Source organism: Vidua chalybeata, chromosome 6, assembly GCF_026979565.1.
Source record: "Vidua chalybeata isolate OUT-0048 chromosome 6, bVidCha1 merged haplotype, whole genome shotgun sequence".
Classification (NCBI taxonomy): Eukaryota; Metazoa; Chordata; class Aves; order Passeriformes; family Viduidae; genus Vidua; species Vidua chalybeata.
The window spans coordinates 50341827-50360833 of record NC_071535.1 but is presented as its reverse complement, the minus strand read 5'-3'; the positions used below and the strand labels follow the sequence as shown (position 1 = coordinate 50360833).

Below are 19007 nucleotides of genomic sequence, written 5' to 3'. Positions count from 1 at the left end.
ATAGGTGCCCCTATGTAAAACTCAGGGCATTGTAAAAATTGTCGATTGTACAACATCAAAAATCTTAAGTGTAATTTTTTAAAATAAAAATACTATTCTATAAGAATCAATTACTGTAGCTTGGAAATGTCAGACAAGAACACCTCATATTTAGCAGTAGAAAAAAGAAAAACCTAAGGCAGTTGAAAATCAAAAGTTAACAGTTGTCGAGGATACCCAGATTTGTTATTCTGAAAATGAGAAACATACTATATGTTAAATATTAGTGTCTTGAGAGGAATAAATTTCAGTGCTATGGAAAGATCAGTCCACACTCTCCTAGCACAGGTTTTTCAGTTCCCCCTCTAAAATGTTATGGGGATGCTGGCAACAATGAGATGCACGGAGTGTTTGCCATCAGAAAAGTGATGGGGTGATTCTTAAAGACATCTTATTCCTATCCCATCTGCAGGCGTTGAGTTACTCCAGGGCTGAAGCACCAAATCTCATCCAACACAACTGAAATACCACACCTAAGTACTTCATCCTAGATTCCTATCTGTTACGAGTTACTCTGGAAAATTTAAGGATATCGCTCAAGAATAAAGCACAACCAGATTCATGGATGTTCAAAAATGGCAACTACAATTAATGAAGGCCACATTTTAGCATCTGGGTTTATTAATATAGTAAGTTATTTTTTCTTTAAATATAAAGATACAATTATTGGATTTGGGTTGTTTTGGGGTTTGTTTTGTTTTGTTTTGCTTTGGGGTGGTGTTTTTGCAATCAAAGGCCTATAACAAGAATTCAGGGCAATAAAAATTCCAGTGCTTGAGCTTACTCTCTGGATACATTTCTTTGTTTTCAGACAGCTTTCACTGTTTTCTGATTTTCATCTTTCTCCTCTCAACTGCCATAGCAACTATTACAAATATTTATGTGCGACAAATTCTGGCACGGAGAGGAATTCTTTCCTCCGGTATTTACAAAGCACTGTCACAAAAGTAGGTGATGCTTTACCCTGCCTGTGCTATCTGCTGTTTACACTTCTGCACAGGAGGGTGTTAAATAAGTTACCTCACACGTTTGGATCGTCCTGGCAGCCTGCCAAGGCTGATCTGCCTGTAAATGTATGGTTCCCTTTCACCTGCCTCTTCAGCTGCTCAAAGCCAACCTTTTTTGAAGTAGAGAAGAAACCCTCACCCTTTTGTATAAGCAATTATTTGCTATTGGGTGTTTGCTATTATTTGCTGTATGAGGTTGTTGAGGCTTTGAGCATATAGAGGTGCTCCTTTAATAATCCATCTAATAGGTGTGCAAAACCCAGGCACTGGGCATGATGTCTGCTCTCCTGCCAGGCAGGGAGGAAATGACACTTTGACAGATAGAAACTGGTGGCAGTTTTTCCTCAGCCTTAAGAGATCAGCCTCATGCTCCCCTTGTATCTCAGTTTTCTCATGTTTCTCCCATGTTACTTCCTCCCTGTCCTTCCTCACTTAAATCATTCCTCTCCTTTACAAGATTCCACACTTACTGCTGCTGATGCAATTACATCTACTCTTTTTTTATCAGGTTCTGGCAACTGGTTAAAAATTTTGATGATGCCTAACACCATTTCTTTCTCTACCATTTAACTTCCCTTGCTTTTGGACAGGTAGAATCTCGCATTTTGCTACAACATTCCTTGCAACATGGCTAGCTCAAGTCAAATATGAATGAGCTAATTTCCTGTGCAGGCAAAGACAGACCGTTGACTGTTAACTGCAGGGAATCTTGGGCTATTCATTGTCTTTGTATGTTGGACAACAAACCCATCATCTGAAATGCTGCAGAATTGTGTTCTTAAGCTTACTGATGAACTGGAATATGTTCTTCTGAAAGATGAGGTCAGCTTGTTCTCCGAGCCTGGATTGAGGTCCGAAAGCAGGCTCAGAACAAAAACTGGACTAGAATTAATAATATTAAGATAGGCCTTACTGTTGCATCCTGGGTTTTGGGTTCAGATTTGGAGTTCTGGTCTTTGTTAGCTTACTGGTTCCATGTATCCTCATGCATCCCCCGTGTCTTCCCCCCCCACCACACAGAAGTTAGCCCCAGGCTGCTGGCCATTGGCCGTTGTGGTAACGTCACAGCCACAGCGTCTGTGTTCATTGGGCGGAGAACTCCAGTCCTCCCCTGTCCCACCCCTATATCCCTCTGCGGCACCCCAGCCTCGGGGCCAGATTTGTCCAAGCGAGGCTGGGAGCAGCCATAGCTTCTCCATTGCGGCTCCCGCAACCAATAAAGCGCCCAGCCGCGACACGGACGGGTTTGGACAATTCCCTGCTGCCTCTTCGTTTCCTTCCCTCGCGCCGACGACGAAGCGCGGCCAGCCCAACCGGAGTGCAGCCGCAGAAGCACCCGGAAGTAGCGGCAGCATCGACCCCGACGAGGAGCCGAGGCACCAAGCCACGCTCTCGGGAGCTGGTCGGGGTGGGAAAAGCGAGGCGCCGCAGCACCTTACTACTGGAACTAGTCAATTACCAATTGTTATCCAGCTTGCAAGTTTAGTTTACTTGGAGCATGGTTCAAAGATACCAAGAACACACAGATAAGGCTTAAATCTGTGTAATCTCAAGCCATGATTTGATATGTAGAAACCCACAGTCTTTAACCCAAGGAATTTACAAGTTGAAGTAAGAGACAGTGAGCACTGCAAGGGAGGACATAGGCATTAAGGACTCAGACACTAAATCAATGAATTTAAGGAGATGGGCTGATGCCAATCCCATGCTGAGGACTCTAAGAACTGACTTTACAACTAGGTTTCGTAACAAAAGTTATCCTCTGTGAGACTTTGAAAAGTCTAATACAAGGAGAGAAAAATACACAGATACAGACAAAGCAGAGAGACAGATCTCACCATATTATTTAAAATTGTTTCTGTCTAAACTGGCAGACATGTACCTACCTTTCAGGTATGTGCTTAGCTGGTAGAATATTCACTGGTAGAATAGTATCAAAGAAAGAAGCAGCAAGTGCTAAACACAAGGTTTACAGAATCAAGAAAACTACAGTGTGAAAAAATGTGAATTAAAACACCTAAACAGGACCCAGAACTTTTCTTGTATGTTTTCCCAAATGGCAAACTGTGATGCCAAATATTTAATTTACAAGCCCCTGATTCTAAAATATCAAATTGAATGAACATGGAACTAAATGTAAAGTACTAATAAGGCATTTTTATCTATTTCTATTTGCTTTCTAAAAATTAATTTTGTTTGCAATGCATCTTATTTTCACTAAGGAGAACCAGCTACAGATAAGTTTCTTCTCTTTTACAAAATCTCACAGTGAGATAGGAGCAAAACAATAACATTAAGATGTTTTTGTTCTGAGCCCAGGATCCAATCAAGAAAATTACATTTTAATAGATCCAATTCTTTGGTATGAATGAAGATCAGGTCTTGATGGAATTTGAATCCCTGAACACAACTGCTGAAAAAAACCACAATGCAACCAGAGCTAAGGTAAAATCAGTAATTATGAAAAGAAAGGTTAGGTCTACCCTGCAGATTTCTATCTAGTAGAAAACAAAATCTTAACACGCTTCCTACAAATATCCAAGAATTTGACCATATCCACAAAACCAGAAGGATTCATTAACATTGAGCACATTTTACACTTCAAAAGAAGCAGCACCATCACCCAAAAGTAAGCATCTGTGAAAGGAAAATTTTTTCTAGAACTGAAACCAAAAACACTTATTCATATCATCCAATATTCTCAATAACTGAGAACTAGATATTTTAGTATTTAGTATGCTAAATACTTTGGTATTACATAGATTTTCTGACCTGAAATCTAAACAGGGCTTACCTATGACTCCTGACTACACTCTACACACTCTGGTCAGCTGATGTATGTCAAGTCATGTTCAAAAGGGGGTTTAGCTACAGCTACATTCAAAGCTGTCTTGGTGTTTCCATTCCTGTCTGCTACATTTCAGCTGACAACCTCAAATGCACAAAATTATGAAGTCACCTACAGAAAGAATTATGTTTCCTTTAAAGTTTTAATGTTTCAGGTGGAAAAAAAATCTTTTTTAGTTCTCTAATTGGCTGTTGTTTATAATTTTGGATACCAGTCACCAAATGTTTATGAGGCTTTCAAATAATGTTTTTGAATTCTGCTAACTACAAATGTATCATGTATTTTAACATGGCAATTGTGATATCAGGTAATGATACAAGTCTAACAGCTGTGGATTATTAATCAATGGTGTCACAGTAAGTGGCAATGTTTTAAATACAGTTTGAGCATGATTTTTAATACAGTTAGCTCAGTCCTGCTGGTGGCTAAGGAAGTAATAGAAATATTGGTTTATGTCATATTTAATATAAAATTCTTGCTAATGATTTTCAAGCCTCCATTCAGATGACTGTTAGCTCATTATAAGCAACACAAACTTTGAAGACTGCTTTGTATCTCTGAAAGCACAACTAGCTACCAGTAATTTAATCTTACCATTAATTAATCTTAAAAAGGTTTTTACACACTGGGCAGGGACAATGAGCTAAAAAAATCATTCTATACTCTTTCATATTTGTCTAATTTCTATGTTTAAAGAATTTCAATAGTTATAATTCATGACTCAAAAAAAAAAATACCTGGAGCTTCAGCTTCTGGTCAATGAGCCAGTACCACAAGCACTCCTAAAATTACAGGAAAACATGACTCTGATCATGTCAGACTCAGATCACCACCATATGTTATAGAAAAGATGTAAGGAGTAGAGAGAAATCATTGTTAGATACTGTTACAAAGGCATTCCACAAATCAGAAGTCTGATATGTCTTCTAACAAATTACATGAACCTTAAATGTTGTGTCAAAACTATGGGAATCAGGAGCACTTCCCAGATCTGGTCTGTCTCAAATGCCTGCTGGGATGGACAGACATGCACCACGTCTCTGCACACTTCTATGGAAATGTAGGTGTGCAGGTAGGCAGGGAGTGGAACTGCACTTGCACAGCCCCTTTGCTCTAGACCACTGGTGGGGATCAGAATACAACCCAAACTGCATTTCCTCCTGTTTATGGGCAGCATAAATATGGGACTAAATTTGGAATCCTTAGCTTAGGAAAAGATCTGCTACACCACTGCCCCACCCTTACACCTACCTCCACCACCCTTTTAAAAGAACACTCTGCAAATTGTTAATATCTTCCCTAAATATAGCGAATTTTATAATTTTGAAGTCCTAAAATTCTGGTGACGAGAGTAAAAACCACCTGGCAGATCTAACATCCATCCACTCACTCTGTCACAACTGCACCCGGGCCTCAGAGATCTGGACGTATTTCTGACAAGAAAAGACAGGGCATCAAAAATTTGCCATCAATATGTCACTTCAGAAATCTTTATTCCTTGCTTTATATGTGTAAAAGCACACATAAACCACAGAAATATTAGCTAAAGATTTCTACAGCAGCCTGCATTCAAATAGTATCTAAAAAAAGGCAAAAAAAAAAAAGATTTAAAGTAAAAATGACAATACAGAAAGGAAGGTGTGAAACACACAAAGCCTTTGAAGAACATGACTGTGCCTATTAGGAACTTCTGACATTCAGCTGAGATTGTGACTGTGGCAACACAATGAAATGCAGCAAGGCATTCTTAGAGGAGGTGAAAGAAGAGAAACAAAGCTGGTGAAAAGTCTGGAGCACAAGTCTGATGAGGAGAGGCTGATGGAGTGTTTAGCCTGGAGGACAGGAGGCTCAGGAGGACCTTATCACTATCTATAACAACACGAAAGGAGGCTGCAGAGGTGGGGTCAGTATTTTTTTGCAAGGAAGAAGCGATAAGACAAGAGGAAATGGCCTTAAGTCGTGCCAGGGCAGGTTTAGATTTGATATAAAGGAAACATTTCTTCATCAAAAGAGCTGTCAAGCATTGGAACATACTGCTCAGGGAAGTGGCTGAGTCACCAACCCTTTTAAAGGCATTTAAAAGATGTAGCACTCTGAGACATGGATTCATGATGAACCTGGCAATGCTCAGTTGGTCTTGATGATCCTAAGGGTCTTTTCCAAACGAAATGATTCTATGATTCTGAGACAGTGAAAATTTAACAAGGTAAAAATCTATTTAGATTTAAGTGAAATGTGCTGCTTTGAGCTTGCTAGCATAAGTAAAATATACTGTTTAGTCTAGTAACTTTGCAACACTAATAAAACTGCCCCAGCTAAAGAGAAAGAATGCAAATTTCTAAGCTAAAGAGATAAGAAATAAGAAAGACTCCTCAGACCTTGAAACAAGGCAAAGTGACCCAAAAGTTCTCTCTGTACTTTCTGACAAAAACTGAGTACAAGTGTAACTAGCTGTAAGTGTAACATGAAATCAACAGAATGAATATGCACAAACCTATTGTAAAATTCTCTACATATGTAAATTAGTTAAAAGTAATAAAAAAGGATCAGGAGTCCTCAGGGGCATGCATGTCCTTTGAAAAAGAAAGATTCCCCACATGCACCCAGTGCTGTAATAAACATACCATCCCTACAAATCTTTATAAAAATTGTAGGGTTTTGATTTTTCATCCGTGTTTCATTTCTAAAGAATAAGCTTTCAAGTTTCAGTAACCCAGGGCTAAAGTTTGGAAGCACAAAATAATAGAAACACGTATAAAAAACTTTGACAAACCTAGAAAGATCTGTAATAGTTTCATAATAATTAGAACCTAGGCAGAGTCTGTAGCATGGTACAGGATATCAGAGACCACAGTTTAACTGCTGATATTTCAGCAGCACTGTCTGCAATGCACTTCCACTGTAAATTATATTAGGCTAGAAGTGCCATCTCTTAGCCTGCTTACCAAACATAAGGGACAAAACTCAGGTTATATTTTGAATGTATTTTTCTTCCATCCAGCTAACATCTGAATTCACCTTGTCTACAATGAGAAGGACAAATAAGCAACTCAGTTTAGGACTCCTGCTAATGTTTTGTTTTTTTTTTTTTTCCTGATCAGCAGCACTATGAACCCAGCATGTCTTTTCCAGAGATACCTCTTGGCTGCTAAACAAATTCTGGAAATCTGAATCCATTCATGAACTCGTATTTCTAATGTGGCAAGGCACCATGCCTCAAAGTGCCCCCTTCAGCAGCTCTAGAAAGACATGCACACTGTCCTTAAACTGGCACACATCACTGTAGCTTGGGTTACATATGGCAAAGCTTCTCTCTGCACTATCCAGTAACTGGGCAGGCTGCCAGTGCCACAAGGGGTATCAAGACACTAAATTAAGGACACTAGGAAGAAAATGGATGAATTGAAAGAAATTAGCGAAACCAATAATGGGGTCAGAGGCCTGATGTCATCTAAACCAGTCACTGTGTATCTGTAAATATCCCCTTGCAACTTTTCACCCAAACTGACCAAAAAAAAATATTCTTCAACATGTTGAAATATGAAATATTGCTGCTGGATTAATGCTTCTTTATAAATAACTGATTGGTCAAAAAGTGCTTTGGAAAGTCCATGTATCTCCTGATTACTTTAAAAAAAAAAAAAAAAATCATTGCAAAACACCCATCTGAAAGTTAATTTTTTTTTTGCCTACATTCTGTTTGTTTTTTTTCTGTTTACAGATGATACAACAGTGGCCAATCAAATTGTATTAAGGATGAATAAATGAAGCTCATAAATAATAGCTCCCAAAAGTTTACTGGTTCTATTCTTTTGATCCAAGGAAAAAAGCAGACTTTGGATTTGTCAGATGTTTGGATGTTAATGGAAAAATTCAGAGGTATTTTAACCTTCTTAAGCCATAACTAGAATTTCCCCAGTTTTAAAAGGGCAAAATTATTCTCAAACAGAAGTAAATTGAGGGGGGCAAAATCTTGCATAATATTTTATCTGAATAGTACATTAATCTTCTGAAAGGTAGGGCTCCTACATATGTACATGTGCCATAGGATAGAGAGGATCCCAGTGACATTCACTTCCAGAGCATATGTGGTAATCCTGCTAGAAACTCAGCTCTGTCCTGATGAACACTGACTTCCACCTGGGGCTTGAAACATATAGATATATACATAAAACTCTCACTGAAATGAGTGCACTGAAGGCTTATATAATGAAAAAGACCTTTTCATACAGAAAATGTGAAGTATTTTTCCATTATCATTTGATAGCTGCCTATGAATGGAATTCTGCTTGGTAAGTCTCGATAGGTGGTGCACGATGGGTAGATTTCTGAGAACACTCTAACCTTCTTCAAAACTGCTAAACACTAAAAAAAGGGGGAATATTTATCCTTCCTGAGATAATTTTCTCAGTATTTCCTAAAATTTTAGTAAGAGTATAAAATACAAACACTTATTTGGCAGCTGCTTGGGGAAAAGACAGTTGTCTTGCAGAAGAGCTAAAAGGGTTACACAGTCCTCTTCATGTCTCCACACTTTGTTATGGATTTACTGAAATCTCACAGACAGAAATCGATCAAGTGTTACCCTCGAATGGCAGTACTTATGACACTGGCAGTATTTCAGCCACATCATCCTGTGGTGCAGTGTTCAATAGCTCATGGTCAAAATTTCAACTCACCTTCTGCATCTTCTGGCCTTGTAAGATCAATGACACCAGGACCAATTTTTCCATCTTCATTGGGTTTCCCTGTTAACTGCGGGCCTAAATTTTCAAACCTTGCTCTTTCCTGGAAAAGAACAGAAGGACTCTTAATGCTCCATATAGGAAAGTTTGCATAATATGCCAGTACATATGGATATGCATCGATACATGCCTTATTTTTTAAATCTGAACAAATAATGAATGCATCTAATTAGAATTTTAGCTCAGGGACAATTTTTTTCTTTTTTCTTTTTTTTTACAGATTCTGAATGTTTGCATTTATGAAAATCAGTTTTAAATGTGAAACATATACAGAAACTTTGAGATTATTTTGATCTGCAGTGCCATAATGCATAAACGATTGTACATGCAAATACAAAACACTCTTGGCAGCACACAGTGCTGATCGATGCTGCTCACTTTGCCTTACCACTTATTTTCCAGCTTAAACTGAAAAAGACAATCGGCATTTGGGAAACATGAAAATTCAGAAGCTGAAAGAAGAGTTTGTATTAAAATGCACTGGTATTTTAATGAAAAAAAAGCACTTTTTCCCCACTCTGAGATTTAACTTTGCATTCATACCTCTGTGAAAACACAAGTCTGAATTTTATGCAGAGATTTTCAAAGACAAATATTTGAAATAAGGAATAATAGAGGACAGAACCAATATTATTTTGTCTAGAAATTTAAGTTGTAACTCAGTGAATAGGGAATGTAAGAAGACAATAAAGGAAAAAAGAAAACAAGGAAAATCAATGCCCACTCTCAGGGAAAAAAAAAAAAAAAAAAAAAAAAAAAAAAAAAAAAAAAAGAAAGCTTTTGAGAGCTGGAGACCTCCATAGGAAACCTGGAACCAGAAAGTGGAAACTGAAAGGTATTTTATACATGAACCCAGTTCCTCACTCACTCCTGGACAAGGCTGCTCTAAAGGCAGTGTAATATTGTCTCTCAATAGTGGTCTCTGTAGTGCTGTGTATCAGTGGCAGAGTGTTCAATGGTTATCATTAATTTAGCATTCTCATTTGAAGGAACATAGCATGTTTTCCCTCTTGCCTTGTTGTTACCTCTTCAGATTAAACTTGGCATTATGTTGTACTTGTGAATGAATGAGACCTTGTTGTTCATTACTATGAAACAATATTAAATGTCATGTCAGCTTGAATTTAGAGACTTGAAATACCAGCTTTCAGCTCCACGAACCGTTTCTCCATGTTATACTTAATGCATTATGCAGGAGTAGAGTGCTGACTGCTGTTCAGTCTATTGTTCAATGACCTAGTTCTGTGCTGTGCCTGCTAGACACGAGGAGAAAACATTGGGAAAATCTCTCCCAAAAGATGGTAGAAACTTGGAAATGTTCTTCAGGACAAAACACGGCCTTGTCTCCTCATTTGCTCCACCTCCAACTACTCCTGCTTTCCAATATTATTATTTTTCTATTGTCGTTGTGTTTCAGCCACAAAACCCCATCAGGAAAAGGGAGGAATGTTCTGATTCCTCATGTTTTCAGTTCCTTCAGCCATGGATTTTTAAAAATGATTCTCTGTTTAATTTGCAGAGGAAAAGAAAGCTCAGTCTGACACTGGATTTGCCACAACATGCAGCTGAGGCATTTCAGGTACTAAATGCATTTCTAAAAGTTCCTCAGAATCTCCCATTTGTCAGACAAAGCAACTGCATTTTGTATTTGGTTAATTACTTGTTTTCTTCTGTAAAATCCATGATTGAAGAAGGAGCTTATATACACAAAGGAACTCAAGAGAAGAGAAAGAGTTACAAATAAAATTTGACTGTAGAAAGGCACTACAATACTAGAGGCCCAATTTTTTGCTGAAAAATGTTGTGCAATGTAACAATACACTTGAATCATCAGGATGGGATCTGTCTTACTTGTAGAGAGAATGAAAAATAAGTTTATCAAGGACACTGTGTTCCATTGCAATGGGCTGATTTGCAGTTGAGATAAAAACAAAGATCAGTGCTAAGAAAACAGCTTTTGGCACATTTATTTTCTCTTTCAAAATATTTGCACTAAAAGCTTTTTTTTTTTTTTAAAGGACATTAATACAGCACCTGCAGTATTTCAGAAAAAGGAGAAATACCTTTCTTCTATAAAAATCAACAGATCCAGCACATATCAATATGCACATTTGGAATATCTTTCTAGTCATTCATTCTCTTTGATTTTACCAGAAAATATACTCTTACAAAAAAAAAAAAAAAACTAAAAAAAAAAACCAAAAAAAAAAAAGAAACCAAAAAAAAAAAAAAAAAAGGGAAAAAGAAAAAGTTTCTGCAAGAACATCAATATTTTGACATGGAAGGAGAAAAGGGAAAATTGTATGAGGTTCAGAATCACTTAAATGAAAGCACTTATGCCATAAAAATACCTGCTCTTGTCAAACAAAGGAGCTGTATTTATAGTTATTTTATAACCCCCTCATAATTCATGAGATGCTTTAACAAAGATAGATATATTTAGGTCTTTGAAATGCCTTTTACATTAATTCCTTTTCTTGCTTTTTTACTGAAAATAATCATCATAGTGATAGAAAAAATGGTCAATATTTGCATTGGGTTTACACAAATTCAGAAGACTTTAAAAAATAGGAAAATCTTCCTTAATACTAAAAATGCTTTTATCTAGAACATGCCTTTACAATTCCATGAAAGACAACAAATTCATATGACATTTATTATAAGAGAAGAAACTTGTCCTACACTAAGCTCAAATAATTTTCAGTGGGATTTGTCTTTGTCCCCATCTTGAACTCATCCTAAAGAAAATAGACTAAAAATCTTTTAAAAGTACATGTTTCCCCTAAGATGACTGAGAGGAAGATTGATTCTCTACTTCATCTTCCTAGATTAAAAAAAAAAAAGACATCCCTTCATTAAAAATAAATGGTTATACATAGCTGCACAAACAAATATGTTACCTACACACGCATTACATCTGCACACATGTACAGCTACTAATGGATCTGTTGCTGCCTGCCTAACCTCCATTAGCAGAAAATTTTGGTGAGTTTGTTATAAAGTGCACTGCTATGGACAGTGCAGGTGTTTTCTCCCCTGTGAAAAGCACTTTTGACCCCTATTTTAAATAGATTTTTTTTTCTTATTTTTGTGCTGGCTATGGAGCTTATATTGTAGAGTTACTTTAATTTTTTCCCTTTAAATCTCAGCAAAAAAGTTTTAGGATATGACACAGACAACCCCTTCTCATGACAAGAGCAACACAGTCAGTTGGAGTTTGCATTAGGAAACTAAAAGCACTTCCCAACACAAATCAGATCCTTTGTGCTTCTTTATACTTTGAACACGTAGTAAAAATAATGTTTTCTTCAAAATGAAAAAAAGAGAAAAAAGAATCTTCTTAGCAGCCAAACCTAAATTTTTCATTCTGTGATATGATTAGGCACTTATTTATGCGTTGTCAGTCACAAACATGCAGAAAACGTAAAAGTTATTGAAAAAATTAAAGTCTGCTCAACTGTCTTGCAGGACTGTTGGTTCTCTAAGTGCTTTGAAATTATGATGTATGAGGTAGATGTTGCATATTAAATAAAGATATTTAAATTATAAAGCCCCCGTTAGTGAGAGCTGATGAATGTTAAATGTTATGAGCCACAAGGCTGTGGCATCCATCATATTCACATATTATCACAGTCAGTGATGGAGCAGCCCCAGTGATGACAGATAGACTGCTAGATAGTTATCCCTTATTTCCAATGTCGCCAAGCAAGCCTTGCAACCCCTTGGGCATTATTTTTAGCTTTGCATTAAATTAGCAAGTTTTCCGTCACATTCTGCCAGAAAGTATCAATTCTTTCTTCACGTGTGGAAGGTAAAAAGAATGATTCAGTGAAACGGGGAGTAAAGCAAAAGGAATCCTTAGCCCCTGCCTCTGAAAAGGCTGCAAACTTCAAATGACTAGAAACAAATATAAAATTGTGATCTTGTGAAAGAACAGCAATGAAACAGTAAGCACACAATAATGGCTTTTCTCTGCACTTAGATAAAAGCTGAATTTTTGATGTGCACAGTATATTTTCATAAAATTTTATATACTATGTTTTATACACTTATTGGCTATTCCATAATAATGTGTGTGCTAACAGTAAAATTGCTCTTAAATTTATGTGTGTTATTTATACGTTCCCACGTAACAATGCTTTTTGTTGTAAAAAATATTCTGTTTATTAATGTAACTTTACAACCACTGCATCCAGGATCCGTGGTAAATTAATGACATTTTTATTATTTTATAGTGTCATTAAATTTTTACTGATCACTCCATCAAACCAAAGCGATAAAGGCCATAATGCAAACTGGGACACTTAGATCAGGGGAGCAGGAAGGCATTCCATATAGTCTGAAGTAAACTGCTTGCCATAAATGATATTTATACCATCTTTAAGGATGTGAGAATACTTCGACAAGTTTGGCAAAACTGTTTCTGTAGTACTGTGGATTGTGTACTTAAATAACAGTTTACTTGCCAGTGAGACTTTTTTTTTTTCAAACCATATGCAAGAAGATGACTGATTGCATCCATCTCTTGAAAAATAATATATGAAACGTAATAATACACTGGGCACCCCTCCCTTCTGGATTACCAAGACTGATCTGACTATACCCATGCCTCAAATTATTTCAACATGCTTGCTTTTTCCACATCTGAAATATATGCTTAGCCTGAAATGGAAAATGGCATGCATGCTGATCGTTGTGTAAAAGATTTAAAATATATATCTTTTTTTGCAAACAAATTCTTTTATTGAAGTAGACGTGTTTGGACAATGATGTAATACCTTTATTTCAATAGTCTAGCATGGAAGCAGTTACCCAACATCAATTTAAAGAGGCAGTTTCTAAAAATCAAATTAATATGGGTCATTCACAGAAGCCACAGAACATATGACTGAAGGGATATTATTTCTTCTGAGGACAGTGCTTTAGTTAGAATAACTACAAATAATTATCACATTGTCTTTATGGATGAAATGTATTTCAATTAAATTATTCTATACTAAACGTTCTAGTAGCTTTTTTGCTAACTGTGATCTGCTCCCTTCATGTACCATGGAGAAAATTATTCCGAGTTTGAACAGGAGGAATTACAACTCCTTTTTCCCCTCCCTGGAAACTCAAGATACAAATACCCCCATCTTTTCACCTTCTTCTTACTACTTTTTAACAGCTGGGACTGAAAAGTTAAATTACCCTCCACTTAAAATCTTTTGCAATGTCTTGGCACAGCAGGGATAATTACAAATTGACTTTCAGCCTTATCTCTGGATATTTTAGTTATTACGGGTGGGAAGTTTAAACATTAACCTTATTACAACAATGTCAATCATCCCACTGGTGTGCAGGCATGCAACTTCTGGAATTCTTTGGATGGCAGAGGAGATAAACACAATAGTGGCACTACTGTTACCATTAAAAGCATGGCCCTTGGTTTTGCAGAACTGTGGTGAATCCCTAGGACTCATTTTCAATATCATAGCACTGGGAGCTGCTCCAAAAAGCAAAAGAAATTAAATTAGCAAAGCAGGCAAACATAATGTAGGAATGCTGTTATTTTAAGATATTACAAGGTACAATCCTTTTCCAAGTATTTACAGGTCTTGGGACTGAAGGATATGCTGTCACCTATGATGTTGACACAACCTGCCCTTTATTTTTTCTGTAAGTGAAACATCTGAATTCAATGATCTCAGGGACCAAGAGAAGCACAGTGAGTGATTTTTCACTCTGAAATACTGCTGCTTCCAGGTTTTGAAGGCCCCTATGCCCTCCATAAACTGCTCCAGTAATATCTTTGAATTCTGAACATACAGCATGGACCAGCATCCCTGCGACAGAATACAGATTTGTATCACATTGCAGTGCCTCAAAGCAAACAGCTTGCTTGAAAAGATGTGGGGAGAGAGAAGCCACTAATTCTCCTTTTAAATAGATTTTTCCATCTTAAAGCATAACTGAAAAGAAAGAGGTTAAAAGCAGATAACAGGGAATTTACAGTAAACGTTCTTTGCCTGCCTGGCAAGCCTCAGCTGGCTTCCATGTGACAATGTGACATGGGTAGGACCATCACAAGCAGAAAATACTCTGAAGTTGTTCAGAAACAGAATCTCACAGTGATTGTCACATTATGAGACTTCTTTTAAGAGCCAGGTTCTGGAGTCAAAATTGAGAATTGCAATTTCATCAAAATTTCAAGTGTCTAGAAAAAAATCTAGTCTAGAAACCAGTGGGCTAAAGCCACAAAAAAATATCCCCAGATAAATAAATACCAGTGCATATAGCCTACTTGTAAACACTGTCTTCAGCTAATTATTTTGGAAGCCTGGTTTTAAGGATCAGAATTCCAAGAGCTTCTTCTCAGCTAGCGTGAGCAGTAGCCATCTTGATCTTGAGCACAAATAAGAAGGATTTAAATGAATTCTCTGATTATCAGGAGCATTCAGCAGATACTAAGATGTTTATAGACTTTAGTGCATGGAAGCCTGCTTTTAGTAGAAAGTCTATCAATTCAAAACTATTTCTTAAAAGGGGACAAAAAAAAAGAACTGATAGCAAATCTAAGAAAGCAAATCTCCACCTAAGGAAAGTATTATGCCCCCCTGCACATGAAATATTGCCATCTCCATAACTATTGCCATGCTTGCAGGCACTCCTAAGCTATGGATCTGCCCTGGTTAGATTACTTTCAACAGAATTACTGCATTTACTGAGCTCCTTTAACCAAATGCTTTATGTCTTTGTTCATATGGTTTTAATATGGTTTTAACCAATTGCAAGGTTATTTATAAGTTTGCAACTCCCCAGTAGTTAGAGTTATGAAGCGCTCAGACTTAAGCATATCCAGTTGTGTGGTAACCCAACTACTGCTTTCATGCGGTTTCCAACTTTTTATTCATGTACAAAGGCATCGTGCATGGCAGTATCTGAGACCATTGTGATTAACTCTTTGTTTCAGCAGCAAACTCAGGCTGAAGCCTACAGTAAAATTACATACAGACTAAAAGGTAAAGATTAAAAGGAAAAAAAATTCACACAAACTGTGAAATTTCACCACAGGCTGAGAAGAAATTAGTCCTTAAAAAACAAAGGGACAATCAATTAAATTAGCAGCTGGTAAATGAAAAGCAAACAAAAGGAGTTACTACTTTACACTTAGCATAATTCTCTATGAATGCTGTAGAATTTGCCAGGGGTCAGAAAGAGTCCAAAGCTTGGTCTGTCACTTGTTTCTAAAAAAGCTGGATAATTTTATGACTGTTAATAACATTTGTAGTAACACATGCTAAGGTAATCAAATCTCATGTTCCAGAGTGTAAGCTGTTCAACTGTTGGGTCAAAGAGAAATTCCCTTGTCCTCTCTGCTGTTCCCTTCCCTCCTGACCAACTCCACAGGTGATTAACTGGGAGCCTTCTAGGGAGAGAAGTTAATTTTCTTTTGTAACACTGCTAAATTTAAAGAAGAGCTGGTAAATGATATAGACCAAATCTATAATCTACCTTGTAATTAGAAGGAATCTGAACACAACCATTTAAAAAACTCCAACATTTTCTTCTAATTAAACACATACATGTGAATTTTTGAGAGACAGACAAAAACAAACACAAATTACAATTGACATCCACTTCTACTAGGAAACAGCAGGACTGTGGTTTGTTTTTTTCTGTGCTGTAAAGTGACTAATGGAAGCAATTCAATAGCTACTCATGAACCTTTGGAATGTTCATTTAAATTTCTAACATTCGATTTACAAGAATAAAAGTGCAAGGATATGACAAAACAAAGGGGTTTTTCCTAGGCTAAATATTACAAAGGAATAAATGTATATCTATATTTAAGTTTAATTTAGCAGGTGGTTGGACCATGTTGGTTATGGCCTCATTTTCATCAAGAATTTTAAAATGGAGCCATTCAAATGCCATAAAAATGAACAAAAATGCTTTTACCAAATTTGGACAATTTCATGATTCTCTACATATATCTGCATGTTTCCCCAGATTTTTATGCTTGTGACTAAATTTCATTGAAGGTATTCTCACGCATTAGAATCAGAACAGAATTTGGTTACTAGGTCAAAGCTGTGAATCTCCTTCTCTCTTATTCACCTAGTAATATATTCCAGTCTGAAAACCCAGTTGTAACAGGAAGCCACAGCAGTGAAACAACCAGCAAAAACTATTCTAGCTTCAGCAGAACAATTTTTTTGGAATGAAAAAAAAAAAAAAAAAAAAAAAAAAAAAGAAGGGAGAAAAGTCACCAATTTCAATTTCATTGCGGTGTTCTGCAAACCCCAACAGCACAAAGCTGTTGCTTTCAGCTGCTATCCACTCAGGGAGTTGGGACAATAAAGGTCTTTTTTAAAGTCCAGAAAACACACAACCAGACAGACATGCACACATGTCACTGACCAAAGATCTTCAGAAGCAATCTAATGTTCTTTTGTGAATAATATGCAAATTTAAGCACATATAAATGGACATTTATAAGTTTAATTTTAAACCTATAAAAGCTAAGAAAAAGACAGATATTGTTCCCATAAATACTTCCAGTCTATTGTTTCAACTGTTCCTTAAGACAGGCACATGTCAGAGTTTTGGACACCTTCAGATAATGCTGGAAAAACTTTGATAAACCTTGACTACATAATGCAATAATCAATTATCAGATCTCAATCAATGCAACTTTTCCTACTCAACATATGGTTAGTAGTTAGAAAAGTATAAAAGCAAATATTTAAAATACTCTATTTGCCAGTATTTTTTCAATTAAGGAACTAAACTTAGTTGCATTTTGTTACAGCAACCTTTGAACATGAATAGTATTGTATATTGTAAGGGTAGGTTTGAGTATCTCCATTAGGGTAAATCCTCCAGGGCTTTGGCAGTAGAGATGTCTAACCCCAGACATCACAAATGAGTCACTGGTGGTACTCACCCCTTTTGTTTACCTCTATAAACAACACAAGCCTCCAGACATGCCTGCTCCATCCCATGTTCAGGAAGACACCTGAAGCAGTTTAAATTGGAGATGCAAAAGACACTTGGGCTTAAATGTTCATATTCATATTTGGAATTAGAAATGCAATCAAGGCAGTTAGCAAAATCCCACCAAATGCTACTGTTTTCAAGTATATGCCCTGCCTTGTGCTGGATGTAAATATATAATTGCATACATGCATACAAAGATTAAGTAGGCTTTTTCTGTATTTATGAAGATGATTTTTTCGGTAGGATTTTAAGTACACTTTTTCAAGGTTGCCTTTTATGATTGCTGCTTATATATTGCTCCATTTATACTCACGCGTCTTTTGTTATCTTCAGAGAGAAAAGGATCATATCACTAAGGTGCAAGCATGGGTGACAAAGAAACAATGATAATAACATCATTATGCAGTGTTTTTTCTCTTGTACCTCCATCACTGCCATGTTTTTTCTGTGATTATTTCAGCCTCAGGAAAAAGTGCTGCTTACTGTTTATGTCAAGAAGGCAAGATTACTGTTTGCATGATTACAATATCAAATATGATGCACATAATGCCTGTGATAATATAACTACCTCCTGTCTTTAATCCTCATGCAACTGGGAAAAAAAAAACAAACAAATAAAAAACAAAGAAAACAAAACAGTGAGTTGTAAATTCTTGCTGCCTCATATAGGCCTTAATCTTGTAAGGTGCCAAATACTTTCACTCCAATCCAACAGAAGCCTCAAGGACATGGATAATCAGTACTTAACTCCAGGGGAGTGTATGAAGAATGGACTAAATGCACTTGACTGAATCAGGGCCAAAGTGTGAAGTTCTTATGTGTACACAGATTCTGAGAATAAGAATTAAACAGTTTTATTCCCAGGCTCAAAAAGATGCTTTATACTTCTTACTGATCACATTCTTTTTTCCCTTTGAGACAGGTAGGTTGAAGACCTTCTGGTACAAAGAATTATTCTTGTTTAAGAATAAAACAATAGACAGCCAAGAGCACAGTTCTGTAAGGATCTATGTGAGCAGACAAGACCTTGCATTTGCAATATCCTGGCTGAAGTGAAGGAATAACTCTGCATCTGTGAAATTGCTATATTTACTGACTGATCTCCCTAACACAATCAGAACTAAGTTATTCATCATTTATGTTTTTAAAACTTATACTCAAGGCAAAAGCAGCCCAATCCGGATTTATGAAGGCTATGAATTCACAGTCAGAGAATGGTTTGAGTTGGAAGGGACTATAAAGATTATCTATTTCTAGTTCTAAGACCCCTGCCACAGGCAGGGATATCTTCCATTAGACCAGGTTGCTCATTCACCAAACCAAAAAAAACCGCAAAAAATAAAAGGCAACTGATAAAGTAGGATAAAGTCTCTCTTTGGGATATCC

The 19007-nt window shown here is 36.7% G+C and overlaps 1 protein-coding gene across 11 annotated transcripts in view; it reads right to left on the bottom strand.

Annotated features, from left to right (window-relative positions):
• SOX6 (SRY-box transcription factor 6) overlaps nucleotides 1-19007 on the bottom strand; it is a 369094-nt gene that overhangs the window by 25782 nt on the left and 324305 nt on the right. For all 11 annotated transcript variants that reach the window (XM_053944612.1, XM_053944613.1, XM_053944608.1 and 8 more), the window contains one exon: nucleotides 8574-8682. In XM_053944612.1, the coding sequence (XP_053800587.1) occupies nucleotides 8574-8682 (109 nt within the window). The remainder of the gene's footprint in view (nucleotides 1-8573; nucleotides 8683-19007) is intronic.